A 27,463-nucleotide genomic window follows, 5' to 3' on the forward strand; every position below is an offset into this window, starting at 1 on the left:
TCCTTAGTTTTTTCTCCAAACCATTTAGTTTTGTGAATACATAAGTTATTTATTTTTTGGTGAATCATAATATCAACTAATTCCATTAATTTACCAATGAGAGTGTATATTTTAAGATTCTATCCTAATATTAGTTTCATTGACAAATTTTTTTACTCGCATCCGTCCGTAATGTGGAAACCCTTGCTTATTTGACACTACATCCGGGCGCCAGTAGCGGCTCTTGCACACGTTTCACCATATTCAGGTCATACAACGCATAGCTTCCATAGGACGCTCTAGCATTTACACAATGATAAAAAAGATTCATGTCATGATTTTTCGAAAAAATTTACGCTGGTTGTCGACTACCTAACACAACTCTCCACTTTTTCACATCCGGGGCTTGGGACCCCGCAATGGCATTGTTGTTTGAACCCATCTACTCAATAAAGATAAAACTCATGCAATCTGGTGATTAGAATTTGCAAACACTAAAGACGGTAGACCAATAATGTACGGGTAGTGGAACAAAAAGTAATTAAAAACCAACATATCAATAAATCCAATAACATGTTAAGAGGTATATGTTATTGAATCAGAACAACAAGAAGGAAGCATAATGAAAGAAAATTTGGCTCAATTTGTAGAAAGGTGACAATCAGGAGAAACAAAACCACTACAAACATACATATGCAGCACATCAATACATACAGTTAATAAACACATCAAAATTCTAAAGCATTAGTCCTAGAAATACAGGAAGACAATCCCTAAAAACTTCACACCCGACAGAAACGGCGTTCTCACATACCATTATGAACACCCAAGAAGAGGAATCGATACTTCAAAGTATATTACAGCGGCTTCGCTCTTCTGCTTGAGGTGCTGCTCCTTGTTGGAACCTGTTCGCATCCGAGGGATTGTAGGTAAACTCGGATGTATCTAGACCATACTGTATGACAAAACCACAATGTCAAAAATTGTCTAAAATGGCGAAGAAATACAAATAACAATAAAGAAGAAAGTGTCAAATCAGCCCCCAGACTATTTAGATGGGGCCATTTTAATCCAATAGTTTAAAAAAAATGTCAAGTTAACCTCTACACTATTTTAGTGGGGGCTAAAATAATTCTTGCTACAGACTACCTCAACCCATATTAAAAGAGTACGGTAACTAAATTAACATTTTTATAAATTATGGGACTAAAATACCCATACTGTATGACTAAACGACGATGCAAAAAAATGGACAGGAAATGCAAATAATCAAAAAGCGAAGTGTCAAATTAGTCGCGTGACTATTTAGATGGGGTCATTTTAATCCCAAAGTTTATAGAAGTGTCGAATTAATCATGAGGTCTAAAATAGTTCTCATTAGAGACTATTTCAACCCATATTAAAAAAGTATAGGGACTAAATTAACATTTTTATAAACTCTAAGACTAAAATTACACCCGGCCAAGCGTCAGGGAACATTTTGACATTTTTCCCTAATAAAAAATGAAAATTTTCTAAAAAAATAAAATGGCACCTTTTCCCTCATTCGTTGGCTCCAAGCATCATTCCTACTGGGGCGCTGATCAAGGGTCGCAGTCAAAGGAACCCCAGTTGCAGGTTGTCCCTGCCTATTGATCAATGGCTGGCGTAAATTAGACATTGCAGCGATGTACTCGTCATCACTGTCATAATCTGCAGGTCGGTTTGCAGCTCTGACTAAAATAGCAAGCAAGAAGACGAGTGCCTGCAAAATAAATTCAGCAATTTTCAAACTTAAATAGCTTGTCATCGCCACAAAACTTGAGAATATCCACTAAGCACAAGGATCGGGAGACCAACAAGGCAAACAGATATTGTGGTCTAATATCACAGAAATCTGAAAACAAAAAATTTGATGCAGCGGGATAGAGATCAGACATATGATTCACTGCAAATGAGAAAAATATGTGCATGAGCCATAATATTTTAAAAAGTACAGTGCCAAAATAGTGCACTGCCTAGTTACATTGGGTCATTTGAATCCTAGAATTTATAGAAGTGTTGAATTAGCAACTGTTTTAATGAGGGCAAAAATAACCCTCATTAGTGATTATTTCAACCCATATTAAAAAGTCTCAAGACCAAATTGACAATTTTATAAAGTATGGGACTAAAATAATCCGTTGCAAATAATTAGGGGACCATTTCGACACTAATCTCATATTTAAACTGAAAGCAAACCAATAGGATAATTGTAAAATAGCAAAAGAATGTTTATTCATGGTATGCTGAACAGATTAAACCATGCCATTCTATCACCACACGATATTAAGTCAAGATTAGAAATAAAAAATAGGTATGATTTATGAAAAACAATGGAAAAGTATAAGAGGACTTGATTCTTATTGATGCAAAGAGGGTATAAAAACTCATTACAGGACTTACAGATAAGGAAAGTAATAAAAACAGAATACAATAGACAAAGAAAGAAATAATAACAAATATAAGAGACAGCTAATCTCTCTAATTAAGAAGAAAAAATAAATAGAGATTCCTAGGATCCCTTATACAATGTATAACCCTATAAATATAGAGTTATAACAAATATGAAATATAATCATCATTATTTATGAGATTTTTCAACACTCCCCTCAAGCTGACATGAAAATGTCACTCACGGCAATCTTGCTAATTAGATTCTCGTGTTGCACTTTGGAAAGATTTTTTATTAGAATATATGTTATTTGGCTTATAAGTGGGTATGTAGGACATACATATCACACCACTACCTATCTTCTCGTTGATGAATGTTTGTCAACTTCTACATGTTTTTTTCTGTCATGTAGAACAGGATTATGAGCTATAGAGATTGCAGCCTTGTTGTCGTAGTAAACTTTAATAGGTGCTGGTATATAAATCTTTAACTCTTTCAGGAGTCTTTTTATATATAATACTTCACAGAGTCTCAGTGCCACCGAGCTAAATTTTGATTCACTTCTTGCTACCACACCTTGTTTTTTACTTTTCTAAGTAATCAGATTTCCGCCTACAAAGGTACAATAACCTAATGTGGATCTTCTATCATTTACATCTCCTGCCCAATCTGCATCTGCGTAGGCCTTTATTAGAAGATGTTCTCCCTTTTTGAACAAAAGTCTTTTTCCAGGAGTTCTTTTGAGATATCTCAAAATTCAGAATATAGCTTCGAAGTGAGTAGGTCCAGGTGAATACATGAATTGACTCACAACACTCACTGCAAAGGCTATGTTATGTCGAGTGTGAGCCAAATAGATTAGTCGCTATGAGCCAAATAGATTAGTCGCCCTACCAATCTTTGGTAGCGTGCTTTATCCATTACCTCATTAACAGTTGTTGTTTTCAACTTTATATTAGGTTCAATTGGTGTATTTGTTGCCTTGCAACCTATCATTCCTGTTTCTTTGAGTAAATCAAGTACATACTTGCGTTGATCGACAAAAATTCCTCTTGGATCTTGCAAACTCCATTCTGAGGAAATATTTCAGCTTTCCCAAGTCCTTAATATCCAAATTTGAATATCAAATTCGACTTCAAGTTTCCTCTTCAAGTTGATAATCTATAGAGGATCATCTCCTGTCATGATTATGTCAATTACATAGACAATCACAATGGCTACTTTATCTTTGATGGAATGTTTGAAAAAAAAAGTGCGATCAGCTTGGCTTTGAGAGAATCAATGTCTCTTGATAACATCACCAATACGCTCAAACCAAGCTCTAGGAGACTGTTTTAACTCGTACAGAAACTTTTTTAATTTGCATACTTTACCTTTTCCAAATTTTTCTTCAAATCCGGGTGGTAGGTCCATATATACTTCTTCTAGCAATTCTCCATTTAAAAACACATTTTTTACATCAAATTGATGAAGTGGTCAGTCAAAGTTAACTGCAAGAGAAAAAAGTACTCTAATAGAATTAATTTTAGCAACAGGAGCAAAAGTCTCTTGGTAATCAATACCATGAGTTTGAGTAAATCCTTTTGCTACTAGTTTCGCTTTGTATCTCTCCACATTTCCAATAGCTTTAAACTTCACTGTGAACACCCATTTGCACCCAATCGTCTTTTTGTCTTTATGTAAATTAATGACTGTTCAAGTGTTATTTCTTTTAAGAGCATTTATTTCTTCCATCACAACTAATTTTCAACTTGGTTCACCTAATGCTTCCTAAACAGTTCTTGGAACAAGCATATTAGAAATCCTAGACTCTATCAAATGTACTATAATTTTTTGATAGTTTTTTATATGACAAGTATTGTGTGATAGGATGGTTTGTGCTTGTTCGGATTCTTTTTCTGAAAGCAATTGGAAGATCAAGATCAGAAGGAGTGGAAGTAGAGGAGGGAAGGTTACTCTGAGTTGTAGGGTCATTATTCGGCAAAGGTGATTGAACATCTGCTGAGAGAATAACTGGAGCTATAGTAACTTTATGAAATTTCTTCCTAGTATAAACCTGCAGCTCATGTTGAGGATTATGATCCGTTGGAAGTACTTCTCCCCCTATCTCTGATAAAGTAACATCTGACAAAATAGAATTAGTAGTGCTGACCCTCGTTTCCATATCATAATTAGTTAAAGAAATGGGTAAAGTTTCCCAAAAATTATTTTTTTCAACTAAGTTCTCCCCCTAATGGATGATCCTCTACAAGCTTGACATCCATGCTTTCAAAAAAATTTTTTTTTTCCGGATTAAAACATTTGTACTCACATTTATTGGAAGCATATCCAATAAAAACATATTTTTTATCTTTGAGATCAAATTTTGGGCGAAACACATTTGGGATATGCACATAACAAACACATCCAAAAACTTTTAAAGGGAGATCAGCTGTTATCTTAGATGTGGAAAAATAATTTTTTAAGACTTGTAAAGATGTTTTAAATTTTAGAACTCGAGATGATATTCTGTTTATTAAATAACAAGAGGTAAGGAATACATTACCCCAAAAATATTTAGGAACATTCATGGAAAACATAAGTGTCATGGTAACTTCGAGTAAATGTCTATTTTATTTTTAGCAATACCATTTTGTTGTGGTGTGTCACGACAAGTGGATTGATGTCGAATATTTTTTTTATAAAATAAATGTTCTCAAATATTTGTTGAAATATTCAGTCCCATTATCCGTTCTTAGAAAGTCAATTTTTGTTTGAAATTGATTTTCAATCATGTGGAAAAAATCTTTAAATCGTTGTTCAACTTCAGATTTCTTTTCCAATAAATACACCAAACAAACTCGTGTGTGATCATCAATAAATGTTACAAATCATTTTTTTTCCAGAAAGTGTGTTAACTTTGGATGGGCCCCAAACATCACTATGCACCAAATAAAATGGTTTTAAAACAAAATATGATTTTATTGAAAACGAAACACGATGACTTTTAGATAAATTACATGTTTTTCCATGAAGTTTTGAACAATCAATAATTTTAAATAGTTTTGAAAATAAAGATCTGAGATATGGAAAGCTATGATGCTCTAATCTTTTATGTCATAACATAACTTGATCATAGGCAAAACTTGAACTCGTACTACCTAATCTATGAGTTGTTTTATTCGCAGAATCAGTTCCATCATAGTAGTACAACCTATTTATTTCTCTAGCAGTTCCAATCATCTTCCTCGAGTTTCGGTCCAGAAAAACACAATTGGAATGAGAGGAAAAAATTGAATAATCAGAATCTTTAGACAATTTTCCAACAGAAAAAATATTACATGTAAGTTTTGGAACATGTAAGAAAGATTTCAAAGATATTTTTTCTGAAATTTTAATATTTTCTTTTCCTGCAATAGGTGAAAAACTGGCATCGGCAAAACTGCATCGGCAATTATGATTTTTTCGAAATCGGAATATGGATAATATAAATCAAATAATTGAGAACAACTTGTCATATGATCAGAGGCTCCTGAATCATTGATCCAAGGAGTGGTACTTCCTAGAAAAGCCAAAGGATTACTACCTGCTTGTGCTATAGAACCGATAGGCGGATTAGATGATGAGCAAGATTTCAGCAGTTTAAGAAGATGACTTAAGTGTTCTTTACTAAGTGAAGATGACTCAGCCTTATTTGCGGTAGTTGTGTTATATTCACCAGATTTTTTTCCCTTACCTTTAGGTCATTTACCATGCAATTTCCATTATTTTTCGCGAGTATGGCATGGCTTTCCACAGTAGTCACGGTGCATATTGTTTTTGTCTTCTACACGCTGGTTGTGAGAAGTTTTCCTGCTTAGTTGAGCTTCAGGAATAGCCAGCACTGATCCTTCCACGGACTAAGTTAAACCTGCAGTCTTCATTCCCAACATTACATGTCTCCGACTCTCTTCTCTCCTTACCTCTGCAAAAACTTCACCAATTGGAGGCAGGGGGTTTCTTCCAATTATTTTCCAATTATTCGGCGTCCACGGACCTCATCATATTCAACGTTTAGACCTGCAAGAAATTTGAAGATTCGGTCAGTATCCACTATCTTCTTGTATTGGTTGTTGTCATCGTTTGGTTTTCACTCATGATCGTTGAATAAGTCCAGATCATGTCAAATCCACTTAAAAGAATTGAAATACTGTCACAAAATCCTCATCTTGGCAAATTTCCACAAGTCGCAGGGTCATCTCATAGACTTGGGATTGATTTTCAAGATCAGCGTAACACAAATAATTTGCACTTATCTCTTCAGTCCTGGAATTGACCAACCATGTCATTACGGTTGAGTTTTCCGCATCCCAAATGACATAAGTTATGTTATTCACGTCAGTTTGTTTAGTATCACCTGTGATATAATCAATCTTTCCTCTTCCTCGGAGATACATGCGAACAGATTGTGACCATCGAAGAAAATGAAAATTATAGAAAATTATCACAATTTAGTCGTATTGTAGTGATTTGAATGGGATGATTGTCAAATATATTTCTCTGAGGTTCGAGCTGAGATGACTGAAGAGGCTGATTTGTCCTAGCCGTGACTTCAGACATTTTAGAGATGAAGGACAGTGAATTTGCTCGAGCCCGAGATTCGCCCGAAAAGATTACCGCCTTCAGAGAATTACCGCCTTCGCGAGACAGGAAGAAAAGGGAAAGCGGAAGATGCTACAGAGGATCGTACGCTTGCTATCGGAGAGAACAGAGGTGGACGAGGCGAAGCAGTCGTCAAATTGATCGAGCGGCGAAGCAGTCGTCAAACCGATCGAGCGGCGAAGCAGTCGTCGAACGACGAGCGAACGGTTGGAGCTCTCCAGGCGGTTGAAGTCGTCGAGCGGCGAGCGAGCAGTTCGAACAGCTCGAGATCGAGCGACAAGTCGTTAGTGCGTCGAACAACTCCACAATAGAGATCGAACAGCTCCAAGGTCGAGCAGCACCAATCAGGCGAACGGCTCCAAAATCGAGCTCTCCAGGCGAAGCAGACAACTCCAAAGATTTAGATCCTCAATATATGTGGCTCTGATACCATGAAAAACAGTGGAAAAGTATAAGAGGACTTAATTCTTATTGATGCAAAGAGGGGATAAATATCCATTACAGGACTTACAGGTAAGGAAAGCAATAAAAACATAATACAGTAGACAGGGAAAGAAATAATAACAAATATAAGAAATTGCTAATCTCTCTAATTAAGAAGAAAAAATAAATAGAGATTCCTAAGATCCTTTATATAATTTATAACCCTCTAAATATAGAGTTATAACAAATATGGAATATAATCATCATTATTTATGAGATCTTTCAATAATTTATAATAAGAAATAAGGTTTTTACCTCAAAAATAACAGCTCCAAGAGCAACCCACTTCACAATCTTCCAATTCTCCTTTAAGAAGCCATAAATCATGTCAAATCTTCCAGTTGTGTCTTTTGGAATCAACTGCATAGAAATATAAAATCAGGAGAAGTAAAGAGAGATTGAATATAGGAGATCACGAATAACCATGAGAGAAAACTCACATCTTTCCAGTCATGATCAAAAAATATGAAAGCAGCAGCTCCCAGTTCCAGCAGGATTAACAAGATTACCAAGAAAGCATACTTTAGATGACTTAAGGAAACTACTGGATTGACTAGAAACAAGAAGAAAACAAATAAGGTTTTTGCTGTTTACAAAGCAATAAAAGGTGTCTTATTAGACTTATAGTTAGAGTTTAGAGCTAAGTTGCTCTACAAAGTGTGATATCCAGGGGCGGAATCAGAGAGAAGGCAAATGCCCCCAAAATATAAAGGCAAATGTCCAGGGGCAGATTTTTCGATATAAGTAATAAAATTTGGTAAAATTTTCTTATATAATTTATACTATTCAATAATTTTGACCCCCAATATATATTCGTTTGTTCAATACCTGAACATTTGGTAAATTTGCCCCCCACCCCCCCTAAAAAATAAAGCTACTCCCGCCCTTGACCCAATACCAAAACCACTCTAATCATGACCAAGTTAGGTTGCATAACTAGCTTTCAGGCCTAGTTCTGACCATGATTGTGTGTAATTAGAACCAGGCGCAGTTTTAAAGAGCATTGTAGTTCTAAAAGACTCCACCAAACTGCATCATCAACTAAATAATTTTTTTCTATGGGACGTAAATATTAATCTTCCAGTCAATATAAAAAACATAAATCTCTTCAAGGGAGAAGTATTGATTATGAATGCAAAGAAACTAAGCATGTGCAATAAATCTGAAAAAAATTGAATTTAGGATACACAGGATAGGCAGCATCCGTTTCTACTCACTGCTCCGATACAGCCAAAGAAAGATATCACAAAGAGAATAGCGCCAATCCCAATGAACACATAAATAAACCTGCAGAAGAAGTATACTATATAAATGGGCAGCCAGATAATGATTAATATATGCATGGAAATTCCAAGCTTTCATAGAATGATAAATTTTTGCAGATGGTTAAAAGTTCGAAAAGGACTAGGAGAAAGAAGAATTACCGAATTCGGACAGAATAGCCAATTAAAAAAACAGAATTTATGCTTACTCTGTAAATCTAGTTTCCAGAAAACAGAAAGCGCTCTGCAAAAGTTGTTTATTAGTTACCTTTTCTGCCAGTGTGTTGGTGTATTCCAATGAATTAAACTCCAATTACAGCTCAGTATGCTTAGGGTTGTAAATGAACTGAGTGTTCCACTGACTACTAATGGCTCAGCATTTAGAGCTAGTTCATGATCATTTAACTAACCAAATAAATGAGTAATACTCGTTAGCAAAATGAATAAGTTTGAACAACTTCTATGTTCACGAACAAAGTTATTTAAAACTCATTAACAAGCTTTATTCAGCTTAATTAAGGCTCATTTGTTAATGGTGGCGTTTAAAAGTTTATTTTTTAATGCACAACAAGCTCTGTTTGATCACCTTATTCATTTTTCCAAACATGCTGCCCCTATAAAACTCGAATAAGAGTTAATGCCGAATTAGAGCTTAATTAATGCTCATATATTTTGTTAAATGAGCTACTCATTAATAAGCTCTAATTCCAATATAAACCAAGCTCAAACCGAGTCCTTGCCGAGCTAATACAATCCTAAAAGCTTGATTCGAGCTTGAGCTGAGCTCATTTATTAAGCTCATGTTTAAGCTTGAGCTCAGTAAGTATGCTTATTGATATAATCTCACACAGCAAAGAAATACTATTGGAAAAATAGTGACCTTGGTCAATTTAACATTTCATCATTCTTCAAATTTCCAATATAAAAACTCTGTTGATGGATGCTGTTTACTCTTTTTCTGACTACTACTCATCCATCAAAAAGATTCTAAGAAAAAAATGCTTTCTGTATCATTTAGTAAAAGCTACCAGAGAAACCAAATTTTGTTGCCATAAGGCTTTTGAACTAGAAATCAAATGCTCCTTCAACAGACGAATAAAAATTTTATCAGATAATATAGAAAGCTCTGGGGAAAAAAAAAACATCAACATACTTTCTTTGGCTTAAAAAAAAAAAGCTATAAAATAAAAAATTAAAAAAAAAACTTTATTTTGACTTGAATACTATACTGCTTAGAAGATGAAAGAAAAAAGTGGTTCTAAGATCAACTGGCATACTTAGCAAGAAGCCGCAAACTCTATCCAGATTGACTTTCTCTCACCTCAACATCATCATCATAATAATACAAATTCATTTCCAACTATTAATTAATTTATTAATAAAGCACTTCTCTGCATATCCCATCTTTCTCATTCAAATTTTAGAGCACTTAGAACTAAGGTTATTGATACGATCCGGCGTCAAAATTGTCACGCTTTTATATAAAAAATTGGGCAAACATAAATTTTATTTCCCAAGCACCAAATCAAAGCAATACAACACTAATAACTCACATGAATATAAAAGATAAGCACCTACAATTTGAGTGATGGCGATCTCTCCCAATTCCTACAATTCAAGAAGTAGACAATCTCTCTCAGACCCTAAATCTAAGATACAAGACTTAATCTCATACATATACCTAACTCTAAACATAAAAAGCTTATTTATACCCAACAACAACAATAATAAAAGACTAAATTGTCCTTAGACAAGGCATCGACGTAACAACACTATCCCCTCCCAAAAGACGCCTTCTCCTCAAGATGAAAAGACTAAAAAGTGAGTATTCCTCTACCAATATAGTGGTCTCTATTTCTTCAACCTCTGCCTCCATGTAACGCACTATGATAACTTATAATTTTCAATCATTGCAACAATATCCTGGGGTAAACTTCTAATCACACCAAAAATATAATCACTTAACTCACTTTGCCACATCCCAACTGCCCCCCAAGAGTCGGTTGTGATGCGACGAGGTGAACAATTCGATCAGACAAAATTCTCACTACTACTCATCCCGACTTACAAAATCATGGCCTAGTGGGTGATGAGCTAGTCTAATTAAATCACCGCAAAGATACTTGATACATTTATTTCATAATTCATTCACATGTATATACTCAGAAGAGTGAACATTATATCATCTAAACACACACACACACAGAACTGCTAAACCCAACAAATAGAAAGTACGTGCCCAAAAAAATTGTATAAACTCCACTATAAACTGCAAAAACTATACAATTCACTTGAGTACTTGCCCCGATGCTCCTTACTCTTCCTAAAAATCAACGTAGAATGAAAAACAACGAGTTCAGCGAAATAATCAAGCTAAAATAAGATTTTATATACGAAAAAGAAACAACGTGCATGCTAGTATATAATTCATATATATATCCATAACACATGACACAACATATTATAAATGTATAAAACATGAAAAAGAAATAAGAAGAAATGCAAGGAATCATGACTATTGTATAAAATATGCATTTTTTTTCATTTATATGTAATCATAAGAATGTAATTATAAACATGTTCGTAAGAGTCATTAATTTAATCATAGGAATGTCACTTGCAATTATATAGCTCTCAACTCTCATGTCATTGGGTCGTCACTCAGCCCGAATGCCACATTAATTATTGAAAAAGATTGGGCCCCACAACATAGCATTTATAAATAGCCCTCCTGGTACCAACGATGCCACATTAATTATTGATAAAGATTGGACCTCACAACATAGAATTTATCAATAGGTTTTCTGGTACCAACAATTCCCTATATTCTACCACCGTCTGATTCCAACGTTTGTAGAGTTTCATCACCATTTGAATAGCGGGAGCCGAGAATCTCACCAATTCCAATCATCCGTACTTGCAAGTTTTCATGTAATAGTTTATCTATAATATCACCTGTGACATTTCTTAAAGCATAATTTTTGTAACAAGCATTCATCAGTCATTGCATAATCATATGCATGCATTATAACAAATAAATACATACAATCAATGATTTCATAAGAATAATAATCATATTCATCACATAGTAAAAAAAGTTGTATTATAAAAGACAAATCAAATATGCAATTATATAGTCTATGCAAATGTTCATCCAGAATATGCAGAAAATTATAAATGCAATAGTGTCAAATACATAAAAAATGAAAATTTACAGAGATTTATTCTTCTCAATTTAACAAAAAATCATTTTAATTGAATTTTAGGAGCAGCTCTACGACTAATTTCTACACTGGTCTTGAGCTCACTGCCCAGCATAATCTAAAAATCATAGAGACCTTAGAATTTTATAATATCTTAGCTCATTTCAAGATTTAACCCCAACATAACTTTATAAATTCTTACCTCAAACGAGCTTCTTGGCATAACCAACTCTTCTCGAAGAGTTCTTATTCTTCTTCCCTCTTCGTCATATTCCCTTAATCCAAATTTTCAACACTGATTTTGTGCAAAAGTCCCTTACAGAAGCTCAAAAACCAATTATAATCCCGAACGCAAGTTTGCTTCCGCTACAACTATCAAAAATAAAGAAGTGTATCAATTTGTGACATAAGTCAAAATGTAAGTGCAAAGCAGAAAAAAATGTCTCAAATAGCATGAAAAAGGGTTTCCTACTCACAATTTTCTCCTGGAGCTTCTATCCACGAGTTGTGGCACCCTGTGGGTTGCGTGCCTGCTCTATTCACACCTGTGCTACAGGAGCTAAGCGTTGAAGCTAGCGGGAAGAGAAATCGAGAGAAGGGAAGACTAGCATTTAACGCACCCCCATTTTACTCTTAGCAGTAGGATCGAATCAAGCCAATGCATGCCAAGAAAATTGCAGAAAATTTGGCCGTCAACCGTGAATATGTGGGATTAGGAATTTAGTTAAGTTTTAATTAAGTTAATTAAGCTCAAAACTTCCTCATTTTATATCTTCTTATCTGTTCAAAATTCATGCATAGTGCTATATCTCGAATTGATCAGTTCGACACATAAAATTGTAAAAAATTTATTTGGTTGAATTTTGAAAAATGCAAAATCTAGGGTATACTTTGAAATTACCAAAATTGAGTGTTATAGCTCTCATCTCATTATATAAATTTTGTCCTTCAAATTTTTGACTTTACTTGAACAGAAAGGGATATTTTTGTCGCATTTATTCTTTTTCTCATTAAGTTTAATTTTCAGACATGTGCTTCCACTTTATCTTGACAAAAGGAACCTGTTAATTCCTCAACTTCCTAAATTCTGTTTTTAAAATAATTTCAGATTCTTCATTTAAATTCAATTTTCATGTACTTCAATATCTTCATGTGAAACCCTCTGATTTGAATTTGAAACTCATTTTCACAACATTGAAATGTGAAATACAATGAATATATGGCATATCAGCAGGTAAAGCTAGTTTGTAAGAAACTAGACCAATCCTTTCTATAGTTTCAAAAGGACCGATGTAACTAGGACTCAACTTGCTTTCTTAACCAAATTCGGCGGCAACTTTCATTTTCATGACTTAAACAAAATCAGCAATTTTAGATTCTATTATTTTGTGCTTTGAGTCATAATATTTCTATTATCAATCAACAACTTTCAATCTATTTTTGATTAACTTGATTTTCTCTGTAGTTTCATCAGCTAACTCAGGAGCTAACATTTGGCGTTCACTGACTTCAACCCAACTTAATGAAGTTCTGCATTTCCTGCAATACAGTGTTTCATAAAAAGCCATTTTGATATTGGATTGTTAACTGTTATTGTAGGCAAACTCAATTATTGGAATGTTATTTTCCCAATTGCCTCTAAAGTCAAGAACACAACCTCAACAAATCTTTCAACACCTGAATTGTCTTTTATAAGTATCTGTCGGTTTGTGGATGAAATGTTGTGCTAAAATATAAATGTATACCCAAGCCTTGTCGAATGTCTTTCCACGACCTAAACAAAAATCTTCCATTATTGTAAAAAATGATAACTTCTAGAATTCCATGCAATTTGATAATTTCTTTGATATATAGTTTGCCTAACTTTTCAAATTGGCAAGATATGAGTTGGCTTTGTTTGTTTGTCAATAATGATTCATATATTGTCATGCCCTGCTTGGATCAGAGGAATCCAATAACAAAATCTATAGCAATTTCTTCTAATTTCAATTCAGGTATAGGCAATGATTGTAGCAATCCTCTGGGTTTTTGATGCTCAGCTACAATCCGATAAGTTTGACATTTAGATACATATTCAGCAACATCAGTCTTTAAAGCTAGCCATCAGAATATCAATTTCAAATCATTGTACCTTTTAGTGCTACTTGTATTAATTGTGTAGCCTGAAAGATGAGCTTCATGTGAAATTTCTTGTCTCAAATTAGAATCAACTGGTACCATAATTGCTTCTAGTTTATAATAATATTATCTTCATCAATAGTCATACCCGACTTGTTTCCTAATTGAAGTTGTTTTAGAGTTTCGAATATTTAATTTTAACTCTTTGAGCTGCCTTGCTTTTATCCATTAGAGTTGGTTGCATGATCAGCTGATGTAAATATCCTATATCACATGATCTCCCGACCTCCAATTGCAAAGAATCAATTTTCTTAATCAGTTCCAACTCTCGAGTAATAATCGAGTTTGGACTACCTATGAATTTACGGCTCACAGCATCAGCACGTATACTTGCTCGACCAGAACAATATTGTATTATATTTAGATCGTAATCTTTGATCAGTTCTAACTATGTTCTTTGTTTCAAATTCAGCTCTTTCTGTGTGAAAATGTATTTCAAACTCTGATGATCAGAGAATACTTCAAACTTCACACTTTACACCATACAAGTAATGTCTTCAAATCTTTAGATTAAACACTATAACAATTAACTTCAAATCATGCGTCGAATTTCTTTCATGTAGCTTCAGCTATCCGGATGCATAGGCTATCACCTTTTTATTTTGCATTATAACACAAAGCCTCGCAACGATGTGTTACTGTAAATCTAGAATCATTTCGTACCTGATGGAATAACTAACAATGGAGCAATTTTTAGTTAAATATTTTTTTAAAATTGTGTTCACATCTACAGTCCACTCAAATTGAACATCTTTTCTCATCAGTTTGGACAACGACATAACTATTTGTGAGAATTCTTTAACGAACTACATGTAATATCTGGTCTAACCAAAAAAATTGCATACCACTATAACAATCCTTAGAGAAGGTCATTCCACAATTGCTTTCACCTTCTGAGGCTCTATTGATATTCCTTGTCAACTGATAATATGCCCTAATAATGCAATAATCTGCAACCAAAATTCATATTTTGACAACTTCGCATATGGTTGATTCTTCTCGACAACTCCAAAACTATCCTCAAATGCTCGGCATGATCATTGTCAATTCTTGAATATATCAAAATATCGTCAATAAAAATAATGACAAGTCGATCCACATAAGGCTTAAAGAATTAATTCATCGGATCCATGAATACAACAAGAGCATTGGTTAAGCCAAAATGAACAATTAAGAATTCATAAATATTATACCTGATCCCAAAAACTGTCTTAATTATATATGCATCTTTGACTCTGATCTGATGATATCTCAACCTCGAATCAATATGGAAAAATACAATAACATCGTCAAAACTCATATTTTGACAACTTCGCATATGGTTGATTCTTCTCGACAGCTCCAAAACTATCCTCAAATGCTCGCTTTGATCATTATCAATTCTTGAATATATCAGAATATCATCAATAAAAATAATGACAAATCGATCCACATAAGGCTTAAAGAATTGATTCATCGGATCCATGAATACAACAAGAGCATTGATTAAGCCAAAATGAATAATTAAGAATTCAAAAATATTATACCTGATCCCAAAAACTGTCTTAATTATATCTGCATCTTTGACTATGATCTGATGATATCCCAAAATCGGATCAATATGGAAAAATACAATAACATCGTCTAATTGATCCAATAGATCATCGATCTTGAGCAATTGATATTTATTATTGATTGTCACCTTGTTCAGCACTCTATAATCAATGCATAATAGGATAGATCTGTCTTTCTTCCTGACAAATAATATTGGAACACTCCAAGATGAATTACTTGACCGGATAAAACCCTTATCTATCAATTTTCACAACAGACATTTCAATTTTTGCAATTCCTTCGAAATCATCCTGTAAGGAGACTTGAAAATTGCATACATTCCTGGATGCATATCAATGCGAAAATCAACTTCCTGTTCTGGTGAGCCCTGAGAATTCTTCAAGAAATATATCAGAAAGTTCTACAACTGAGATGTTTTTCAAATCCAACACATTTTTATTTAGCACTTCTAATTTGGCTAGAAGCATTCGTTCACCACTTCGCAAACACTTTCCAATTTTCGCTGCACTTATCATAGAAGATTGTGCATCTCATCACATAAGATATAACATGACTATTCACCCAGCAAATTGAGCTTCACTCATTTTTTCCAGCATTTAATTGTAACAAAATAATTTACCAACAAATTCATCCCTAATATGACATTGAAAGTCTGAATTGGTAATATAATCAACTTTGCTTGTAACTTTTTTATCATAAATGTTAACATACACAACACATTTGCATAAAAATTACTTCTTGAAGGCATAAAACACAAAGTCGGAGTAAAGTGCCAAATACCAGCATATAAAATCATAGCAAACTAATAAAAAATGAAGGAATACGGTGCACCAAAATTGAATAGAACAGTGTCAGAATGATCTTGAATCAAAAGTGTATTTGTAACCACATCTTCAGATTCTTTAGCTTCTTAAGGAGTAGTTGCAAAAACTCTGAGTTTTACTGGTTGCTTAGTTTTGCGCTCTGAAATTTTATCCTTATTTGAGTTGAAACCTTTCCAAAAAATGGAATTTTGCTGGATTGACTGCCTTCCAAAAATTTAGTGGTTTATCCTTGTCAATGAAATGTTAACGATCTGTTCTTGCTTTTCATTTAATGCAAACAGAGCTTATCTGAAGATGCCCTCACTATCCACATTTGTAGCACTTTCTGAAACTCTTCAAACGCTACCCAAAATATCTTTTTCTGCGTTTCTCACAAACTGGCTTTTGTGATTGAGACTGCTTCTGTTTATCTTTTAATTTAATTTTCTTACATTGAAAGTCTACTCCCTTGCAAAAATATTTTCTTTTGCTTGTCTGAGGTAGTCATCGTTGTCCGAAAAATTTCAGCTCGTTTTCAATTTGTCTGGCTCTTTCAACAAGTCCTTGAAGAATTTGACAAAAATCATCCCGTTGAATATATGGAAGTAGTGTCAACTAAAATTTTTTTCTATGTTGCATGTGCCACCACCTCTTTGCCTCTCCTTCTAGCATGAAAGTGACTAACACCACCCTCTTGTTTTCTAAATAAATCATAACATCAAGAAGCTTTCCGATCTTCAACAACTTTAGGGTCGTTAGCACCCTTAAATGCAGATGGTTTAAATGTCTGAAAGATTTTCAAGTGCCAATGAACTTCTACCACATGTTCGGATTTTGGTCATGTACCAGTGGATTATCTTTCAATATCAGTCATTTTATCAACCACATACAAAATCAACTGAACACTGCCCAATAACTTAGTGGCTCTAGTTTCCTCATTTGCCCTGTTCTGATTATGATTTCTATTAACATTTTGAGCTGGTATTTATTATTCTACAATTGACCTAAGAGACTGACCCCAATACTTTCTGATTCTCCTTCAGGCATATTCATATGTATTCGCACAATTAATTATTTAAATGTAATTTATCATATAACAATTATGTTGTGCATGCATCATATCTTAAGTCAATATGGGTTACCCACCATAGATCCATCAACTTATAGCTTTGTATAAATCAATTTATATTTGAACTCATTCTTCTAAATCTAACACGATTCCAACATTTTTTTTCATCTAATAATCATGCTCTGATACTACTTTCTGTCACCCCCCACTGACTCCCCTTAAGGGTCGGCTAAAGTGCAACAAAGGCAGACAATTCAATTAGTCAGAATTCTCACAAACACTCATCATGACCCAGTAGAAGATGAACTAATCTAACTAAAACAATGCAAACATAATACACGATGTTCCTTACCCCTTCGTGAAAGTTTACAATGTAAAGTAAACAATAACGAGCTCAACAAAAGAATCAAGGTTAAAATAAGATTTTATAAACAAAAAGGAAACAACATGCATGTTCGTATATAATTCATGTACATGTTCACAACACATGACACATGTTATAAATATATAAAACATGAAAATTAAAGAAATGAATACAGGGAATCATATTGCTGCATAAAACACACATTTCATCCATTCATGTGTAATCATAAACATATTCATAAGAGTCATCAATCTAAACATATCACTTGTGATTGTATGAGACTCAACTATTCTCTTGCCATGTCATGTCATTGGATTGTCGCCCAACCCAAAAATCACATTAACTATTGATAAATATTTTAACATAACAGTTATCAATAACTCTCTCTGGTACCAACGGTTCTCTACATTACATCACTGTCTAATCCCAACGGTTCTCGGAGTTTTGTCACCGTCCGAATACCAGAGTTGGGAATCCTACAGTTCTCTATCATCCGTACTTGCAAGTATTGATGTAATAGCTTACATATAACATCACTTGTGAAATTTCTTAAAGCATAATTAGTGTAACAAATATTTATCAGACATTTCATATATCATATGCATGAAACATAACAAATAAATAACTGCAATCAATGATTTTATAAACATATTCATCGGATTCAAAACATATTACAAAATCATGTATTGTAAGGGACAAATCAAATATGCATTTATATAGTATATGCAGGTATTCATCCAAAATATGTGGAAAATTCTAAATATAAGTGTCAAGCACGAATTCTTAAGTTAGCACAATACTATTTCACCATAATTGACGGGGCAGCTCTACGGAGAGTTTTGACATGCTCACCTCGAGCTTGCCGCCTAGTCGAAACAACCTTAAAATTGTAAACATCTTAGATTTCATAAAATCTTAGGCTTATTTCATGATTTAACCCCAAACACAACTTATTTATGAATTCTAACCTTAAACGGGCTTCTCGCCATAACCAACCATTCTCCAAGACTTCTTATTCTTCTTTCCCTCTTCCTCATATTCCCTTAATCCCCCCTTTTCATCATTGACTTTTATCCGACACAAGTTTGCCTACGCTATGGTTACCGGAAACGAAAAAGTGCAAAGATTCATGTCATACGTCAAAATGAAAGTGTGAGGAAAGGAATGCTTCTAATAGGGTGAAAGGGATTTCCTACTTACAATTTTCTATTGGAGCTTCCAGTTGTTAGTTGTGGCAACCTGCAGATCGCGCGATAGCTCTGTTCATGCCTGTGCTATAAGAACCAAGCGTTGAAGCTTCCAAGAAGAGAAATCGGGAGAAGGGAAGTGTGACATTTAACTCAACCACTTTACTCACAACTATTAGATCGAATCAAACTAATGCATGCCGAGAAAAGTTCGGAAGAGTCAGTTGTAAACAGTAAATATGCAGGATTAGAACTTTCATTAAGGTTTAAATAAGTTAATTAAACTTATAGCTTCCTCATTTTACACCTTATCCGTTCAAAATTCATGCACAATGATATATATCGAATTAATTAGTTTGACTTATAGAATTTTAAAAAATTAATTTGATAGAGTTTTGATAAATGCAAAATATGGGGTATACCTTGAAATTACCAAAATTGGGTGTTACATATTTCTCCTGGATCTCTATCTATGTAAGGCTCTTGAAGGTCGCTCCTATTGATAGCCCATTATTCCTGTCTCGTGCAGCCTCCATTTGAACTTCCACTGTTTGAGCTTTTACTATTGTTGTGGTTGTAGCAACTCGGTATGAAGCTTTATCTATGTTACTCCTGTTGGCCTTCTCCATCTAGTCCTTATCCTTCACCATCTAGGCTAGCTTCATCGTCTCCCTCAATCCCCGCAGTCTCAAATAGTCGGTGATGTCTGAATGTTGAGCTTTAAGCCCTTCGTGAAATTCCTCCAATCTTGCTTTAGAAATCTCACTCAGTCATCCCAACAATAGCTCAAATATTTTCCTATATTTCATGACAATCCCCTTCTGAATCAAGACAAAGAATGCTTGTATAGGTTCCCTTCCCGAATGACTCGGAAAAGTTTCAACAAATAATTCTTAAATTCTTCCCACGGACAAATCAAGTATATGGCCTCCTTCCACTAAAACTATGTTTGGGTTTTCCCAACCAAATATAACATTGTCGCCATGAGCTTCTCTTCCCCAGTTAGCCCATTCACTGTGAAGTATCGCTCGCTTATACCTGATCGAAGATCGTTATCCTTAACTTCCTAACCCTAGCATTACCACCCACCTTCCTCTCCCTCTAGTGTTTACCCCCATGTATCTAGGGTGGAACACCCTCCATCGATTATAGTCATGCCCCATTCTGATTTCTCTCATTCCTTCTTCATGCTCCTCCCAACTCCTAACATAACCACTCCTCCATGGCTCTGCCCAACCCCCTCCATCAAAAATCTATAATATAACCTCTATCGAAGTCCTAAGGAAAAGATCGTGATGGAGGATCTTTTTCTCGTCACGTTACTCACGTTTGATCTCTTTCCCCTTCGATCTGGCCACAGATTCTCCGGTCAACCTTTGGTTAGGGTTTACAAATTGAGCTGTCGGCGTAGTCTTGGATTGCATCTCAATGGACCTCTTTATCATCCTCTCAAGGCTCTCAAATTGGTCCCTCATTCGGTTCTCCATGGAAGAAAACCTCTCGATATGGCCCTCCATTCAGTTTCCATGGAAGAAAACCGATCGTCTATGGTGAAGAACTTTTCTTCCATCCCAGATTTAAGTTGACTCATCTATTCTTTTAATTTCTTCTCAAAATCATCTACTTTCTTAGTTGTCATTATTCCCTATATGGTGTTAGAACTCCCTTATGCTGAAATCGTGAGCTTCAAAATTTATGCGCGTGGTTTCGAGGTGTGCGAAACTCTAGATGTTGTGATTCCTAAATTCCTCTATATGGTTTGGTGCTTAGAAGCCACATGGAACACCAGACACCGCGATCCAAATTCCTATATGCCGGTTTGGCACAAAACTCCTTTACACCGCGATCCTGATAGTTGTTTTCGATTATAGGACGACATGGAACTTCTGTATGCTGCTATGTTACCTTCTCAGCAAGAATTGATCGTGTTTGTGTCTTTCGGACGAAGTAGAAGGAAGAGAAAGGTGCGTCTGATTCCTTTGATACGAAGGATTGGATGCCGCGATCTCGTCAATGCTTTCTGCTTTTTCGATAGCAAGCTGCCATCCTGCCGTCCTCTTCCACGTGAGCCCTAAGCACGAATGTATCAACCACCAAAGGAAGATAATGTTTCAAGTCTTTGTATACCGCTTTCCAATCTCGGACGACGCTTTTCATTCGTCGATTCCAACATTTTATGTCGGAATCGTCAAGCGCCTAAACGCCTCGATCCCGTCCTTGGCTTCCTGCTCCACAATCTGATTCCCAAAACTTGCTCTGATACCAATTTTATACGATCCGGCGTCAAAATCGACAAACATTGCCAAAGAAATTTAGGCAAACACATTTTATTTCTCGAACAGCAAATCAAAGCAATACAACACTAATAACTCACATGAATATAAAAGATGAGCACCTACAATTTGAGAGGCAGGAAATTTTTCCCAAATCCTAAACCTAAGATAAAAGACCCAATCTCATTCATAAACCTAACCCTAAACATAATAAGCCTACTCATACCCAACAACAATAATAATAAAAGACTAAAGCCCTTAGGCGTACAAAAGACCAAAGTGCCCTTAGGCTAGGCACTGGCATAATAGTTAACAGTTTTTTTTTCTCGTTTTACCCATAATGAATTAAATATAGATTTTTCTTTTTTAATTTGTAAGGAGTCCAGCAATTGTCGAGGAAGGATGTATCCCATTTTCTGAATACAGTATTATTACAGGAATTAAAGAACAAATTGCTAAATTGAAACCCAAGATTTGTTCCTTTGACATGATTATTTATCTTCAATTACATGGTTGAAAAGTATAAGGATAAGTTAAAATAGCAAGAGACCAGAGTAAATAGGAAAAATATATGACAGTGGAATAATGTAAAAGTATTGCGAGAGGGGAAGGAATGTCATCCATTCCTCAAATAAATGTGAATTCTACTCTGGTTATTTGCTTCCATATTAAATTTGATTGATGAATATTATTTCCATATTTTTACCATCAACCGGGCACTTAAGATAAGTTACTTTGAAAATGGTATACATATAGTTTATATACAATTGTTTAGAAAATAGAGTGCCCTCACCTAACAGTAAATACGATGAACCAAAGGGCAATTATAATGAAAAATCAAGGACTATAAAAGAAAAACTAAATTCTTGCGGAAGCCCACATCCATGGCCACCCAAAGATGAAATAATCCTCTAAATTTCAAAAGAAATACATAAAGAATTACTCTTCACAAGAAATTAAACATAAGAGCAAACATAACACTTTGTCTAACTGAGAGAAAATGCAACCACCTACTGCAAAGATGAGGGCTAGACTTTTTTTTTTCTTAAAGAAGCTGCATAACTCCACTTGCAAGTATCTGAAAGACCCCTTTATTTTTTATTAGATGACACCCCCTTCTCTCATCATCCTATCTCTTTGTTGCTTCTTATGCATATTTTACAAAAGAGGATTATATGGGTTTATATAGTTAATTATTCACCTTCTATCATTAAAATCAACCATCATTGAATGCTTTCACAGACTCAATTCTAGAATTTTATAACGGCCTCCATATAAGGCTTCATGATGGCCTCCATTTAGGGCTCTGTAGCACTCTCATTTTAAAACTTTTTACAACCACCAATTAAGATTTTGTGGTGGCTACCAATCTTGAAAAATCAAGATCAAGTATTATAAGGTAATTAATAAAGTGAGACTATTTACTTAACAATCTTCCACTTGAAGTTTAATTTTTTAATGAACTAAATGATTGTGTTTTAAAAACTTCTATATGACACACCTCCACATCATCAGTCGTAAAGGTTAACGACGAGTTTGAAATAGCTCAATTTATCAACAATAAACTTGTTGAACATGGTCTTGTTATTACATTACTCTTTTTGAAGTGGATGACCCACATTCTGCTTCACGGGCAGCACGAAACCAGATCGATCTAGGGAGAGACCAGTTACTTCCCAACTCGAGACTAGAAGATGAGTAGAAGACAACATTAAAGATTTCAAACATATTGTAAGGGTGGACAATTATGCCCCTTGGCCTGAAAAACACTCCAAGCACTTTCAGGCAGCTAATGAATCAATCTTTTAAGAATTTATCGAGAAATTCATGGTTGTATACCTTGAAGATTTCTATATGTACAACTATACTGTGGGGGATCACATATAGCGCTCACAGAAAAGTGTTAGATGCTTCGAACCCAATTATATGGTCATCCAAAAAAATGTTATTTCCTAACTACACAATTGGTTTCATTGATTATATTGTATCAACAACTATCATTGAGATGAATCTGATCAAAATCAAGGCAATCGTTAACTAGCCTGGTCCACAATTATTTACTTAGGTACACCGCTTTTATGAGTTGACTTCTTCTTAGATAAAATTTATCAAAAATTTCAGCTCAATAGCGGCACCCCTAATGGAGCTCCTTAAGTCTAACAAATTCATTTGATCTATATGAAACACAAGCAAGTTTTGAAGCTTTCAAGAAATAAGTCACTCAGGACCTTGTTCTAGCTCTTTAGACTTCAGTAAAGTGTTTAAGGTAAAGTGTGATATCTCAAATTTAGGAATTAGAGTCTTGTTGGGTCAAAGACACCCTACAACCTGCTTCATTGAAAAATTGAATGAGTCTAAAAGGAATTTTATAGTTAGCATGTCACGAAGACGATGGATAAGAGTTTTTTCATGGTGATGGTAAATCATTTCTCCAAGAGGGAAAGCTTTGTGGCTTGTTATAAAATGATGGATGCTTCACATATTGTAGACTTGTACTTCAGAGACGTAGTTCACCTTTATGGTGCCTAGAATCATAATTTCAGATAAGAAAGTGAAATTTCTGAGCCATTTTTTGAGAACTTTATGAAGTAAACTTGCACAAAGCATCGGTTCAATTAGTAGCTCAAACTCAAATTAATAGATAGATAGATGTGGTGAATTGTAGTATATCTAACCAACTAAGGCGTTGTGTGGGCAAGAATATCAAAAGGTAAAATATGATCCTTCCACATGTTGATTTTGCTTGCCGATTCACCAGCCAATCTGCATATCACATCCCCTTTGAGTTTGCATATTGGTGAAACCCCCTCACACCCTTGGAGCTTGTATCAATACTCCCCACTATTGAGCTTAGCATTGATGTCGAGATTAGAGTTTTATAGACTCAGACCCTTCATGAGTAGATGAGGACCAGGCACCAAGAAATAAGCGAATAAATCCAAAAATTTCTAGGATCTCTAGGAAGGAAACTCAATATGAATCAAATTGAAGAAATAGAGGTTCCTCGAAAAAAAGGTTCCCCAAAGGTTCATTTAGGAAGGTCAAGTCAAGTGCTTATAATCCAATTCGAATGGCCATAAATATTAATAACAATTCATACAAAATTGATTAGTCGGGATTATAACATCTCTGCCACTTTCGACGTCATTGATCCATCGTCGTACTGTGAGGATCTAGATACTTATGGTGATGGCAACAAGCCCTATCCTACGAAGGGAGAATGACGTGAATGCCATGCATTGCCTCCTATGTAAACCGAGACCATAATAGTCCAAGGAGGCAACAATTCACTTTCCAGACCAGCTTGTATAGGAGCCAAATTTACCTATTTAGGATATTAATTAGAGTTTCTTTTACTTTTGAGCCTTTAAGTATGTTGTATTCTTTTGTTTATGATACTTTTGATTTGTTTTATGCATTAAAGACTAATTTTTTTTAATTTTTTTTGTGTCAGAGTGTTGTATCATTTGATCTCTTTCAGATGTTGTGCATGTAATATGATTGAATCAAGATGGTGAACTCTTCTGGACATAGAAGGACCTCCTATGCCGCCTGACTTGCTACCAACTTCCTGCTTCAGTTTCTGGCTGGTTGCATAACAGTTGCTGATTCTCAGTGGCCTCCATCATCTCCTCCTCTATTTTTTAACCTTAGTAATCCTAAATCGATGTCTCTTTTATTTTGAGTTTTTTATTTATTATTTAGTGCCCATTCGCCTTTTATAGACTCCCGCTTTATAGAAATTTTAATTTGCAATATTCTTCAAGCAGCATCAGTAATAATTTCACAGTAGGGCCCACTTTTTTTGTACTTTAGGAAATATACTTAAGTGTCATTTTTTGCTTCCATGAGTTACCAACATAATTGTTGCATCCAACACATAAACATGTGACATTGTAATATTCAACACATAGAATCAACCAAAACACACTTACTAATGTTAAGAGTTTTAGTATTACTCTTAACACTAAGAGTGCTTAAAAATATTAGATTATTCTTTTTAACTTTAATACATATCTAATTCAAGCCAACGATATACTTAAACCACCATATATCTTTAACTTTTGAAGGTCCAAATCTACAATCTTGCACAAAGCTTCATTTTTTATACAAAAATAGCCACCAAAATTTGACTTACATGTAGAACATGTATATTTAAATTGACACAGTTATGTATAAAACAAGTCGAGTATAAGATTCATTGTTCTTCTATCTTTTGTCACTAAAAGAGCATCATTAATTTCAAACCCTCAAAAAATCTGCAATAACCTTTGCATTAGTTAACTTATCCTTTTCTGATCGTCATTTGCTTTTTTTTCTTTTGCCACCTTTAAAAAATGTTTTTTTTTTTTTTCCGCTTCCTGTTCTTCTTACAAAAGAAGTAAATAATCTCTATGAATTTACTATGATATTTACTCCTGACATTATTAGAGAAGAACGTTTCATCATATAGCATCCCTCCAACCTACAATAAATTATTAGATGGTTTATCGCCTCCCTCGAGAAACTACCATTTTTGAAAGAAATGAATTCTTGGCATTGTCAAAACTAATTGTATCACGACCATATAATAGTCTCAAAAGAATTGAATCACGACCACATAATAGTCTCGAAAGTGCTTATAAGATGTAGATAAAGAGCACAACAGCAATAAAACTTAATCTTCATTATTAACAATCACATAAGTAGCATGAAATCTCAAATGATAGAATTAAGCTCATTCAAATGTGATTTAATAGGTGAACCTTTGTGGATGCGAATTAAATAATCTATGCTTTTTATAAAGTTTATTGGAGAGAATTTTGGTACAAAGTCCCCAGCTTAAGCTACAAATGTTCTGCCATTATTTTCTCTGAGACCATTACAAACCTTGTTCGCCAAAAACAATTGAATCACTAAGTGAGCTTTCCATGTTTCACTGGTTTTCTCCACTCATAATTCCAGGCACCTTGCTACGCTTCATAAGGGCTTTTACAAACTCCTATTGAACAAGTACATCAAGTTTCTTGGTTGTCCAAAGGCCAGCATTTTTTGAACCATCAAACCTCTCAATCTCTAGCTACATGACCATCATAACCTTACTCGGATATCATTTATTAGAAGATAAAAATAGAACAAACTACGTTACAGAGGGACCAGATTCTACTAACAAACCGAAGAAAGATCAATACAAAAAACAAAAAAAACAACCCATCATCTTAATGAAACTTGCACTTAAAGAGGTAGAAGGAATCATAAAAAACATTGGTACCAAGTTATTTTCTTTTATTTCCTCAATAACGAGTGGTAACCGTGGCATAAACCAATATAATCGACAAAAACGGAGAAGAAAATGGCGTGTCAATTCCTGTTAATTATACGTTTTGCCTTTTATTATGCCTTCATGAACTGGAAATACATAGTAAAAAAACTTGGGTGTTTAAATGCATCTGCAAAAGGAAACAAATGAATGGCAAATAAAGGGCGTGCATACCAAGCAGTCGGGAGCTTATCAGCAAAACTACCAGACAAGGTCGTCACGAGAAGCATCGGACGACCAAGCTTCCAGATTTCTGCACCATCACTCACCGGCGAAATCGGATCATCTCCGCTCCCCGGAGAAAATCGATTCCACTCAATCAACAGATAGATCCCGTAACCAACAATCGCCAATCCAGAGATGGACAGCAGAAAATTGAACAGCTTCAAGAGAAACTCTAGGAAACCCCGGCACGCCATTATGGCACCTCCAACACCAGATCACAGGCGCCAACACAAACCAACTCCCCAAAATCCAATAAAAACTCTATTTCCACAAGTCGATGAAAAGGAAATCGAATTCAGTCTACATAGCAAAGAAAAAAATAGCAATCAGAAGACTCCAGCGCCACATAGGGGAACTTGAGAAACCAATGATAACTGAAGGAATGAAAGAAGAAATCGTGAGCTAACCGTGACTAAATTTAAAGATGGAAAATTCTGGAGCTGTGGTGGCGATTTTGTTGCTGACCGGAGACGAGGTTGAGGGCCAGACGGGGATCATGCGGCGGATAGGAGCCCTTTCTCTCTCTATCCCTTCTCTCTCTCTCTTACCTT

At 34.8% G+C, this 27,463-nt stretch overlaps 1 protein-coding gene across 1 annotated transcript; it reads right to left on the reverse strand.

The window, feature by feature from the left end:
* Positions 1–599: 599 nt before the first annotated feature.
* LOC110020806 (tobamovirus multiplication protein 2A) lies at positions 600–27,463 on the reverse strand. The gene is made up of 7 exons (XM_020719052.1): positions 27,320–27,463; positions 26,862–27,212; positions 8,683–8,782; positions 7,936–8,016; positions 7,751–7,855; positions 1,514–1,723; positions 600–934 (listed from the first exon to the last, which is right to left on the reverse strand). Exons 2-7 carry the CDS (start codon positions 27,104–27,106, stop codon positions 827–829), a joined length of 849 nt encoding a protein of 282 aa, XP_020574711.1. The 5' UTR covers positions 27,107–27,212; positions 27,320–27,463; the 3' UTR covers positions 600–826.

The sequence above is a fragment of the Phalaenopsis equestris genome, unplaced genomic scaffold (assembly GCF_001263595.1).
Source record: "Phalaenopsis equestris unplaced genomic scaffold, ASM126359v1 Scaffold000107, whole genome shotgun sequence".
Classification (NCBI taxonomy): domain Eukaryota; kingdom Viridiplantae; phylum Streptophyta; class Magnoliopsida; order Asparagales; family Orchidaceae; genus Phalaenopsis; species Phalaenopsis equestris.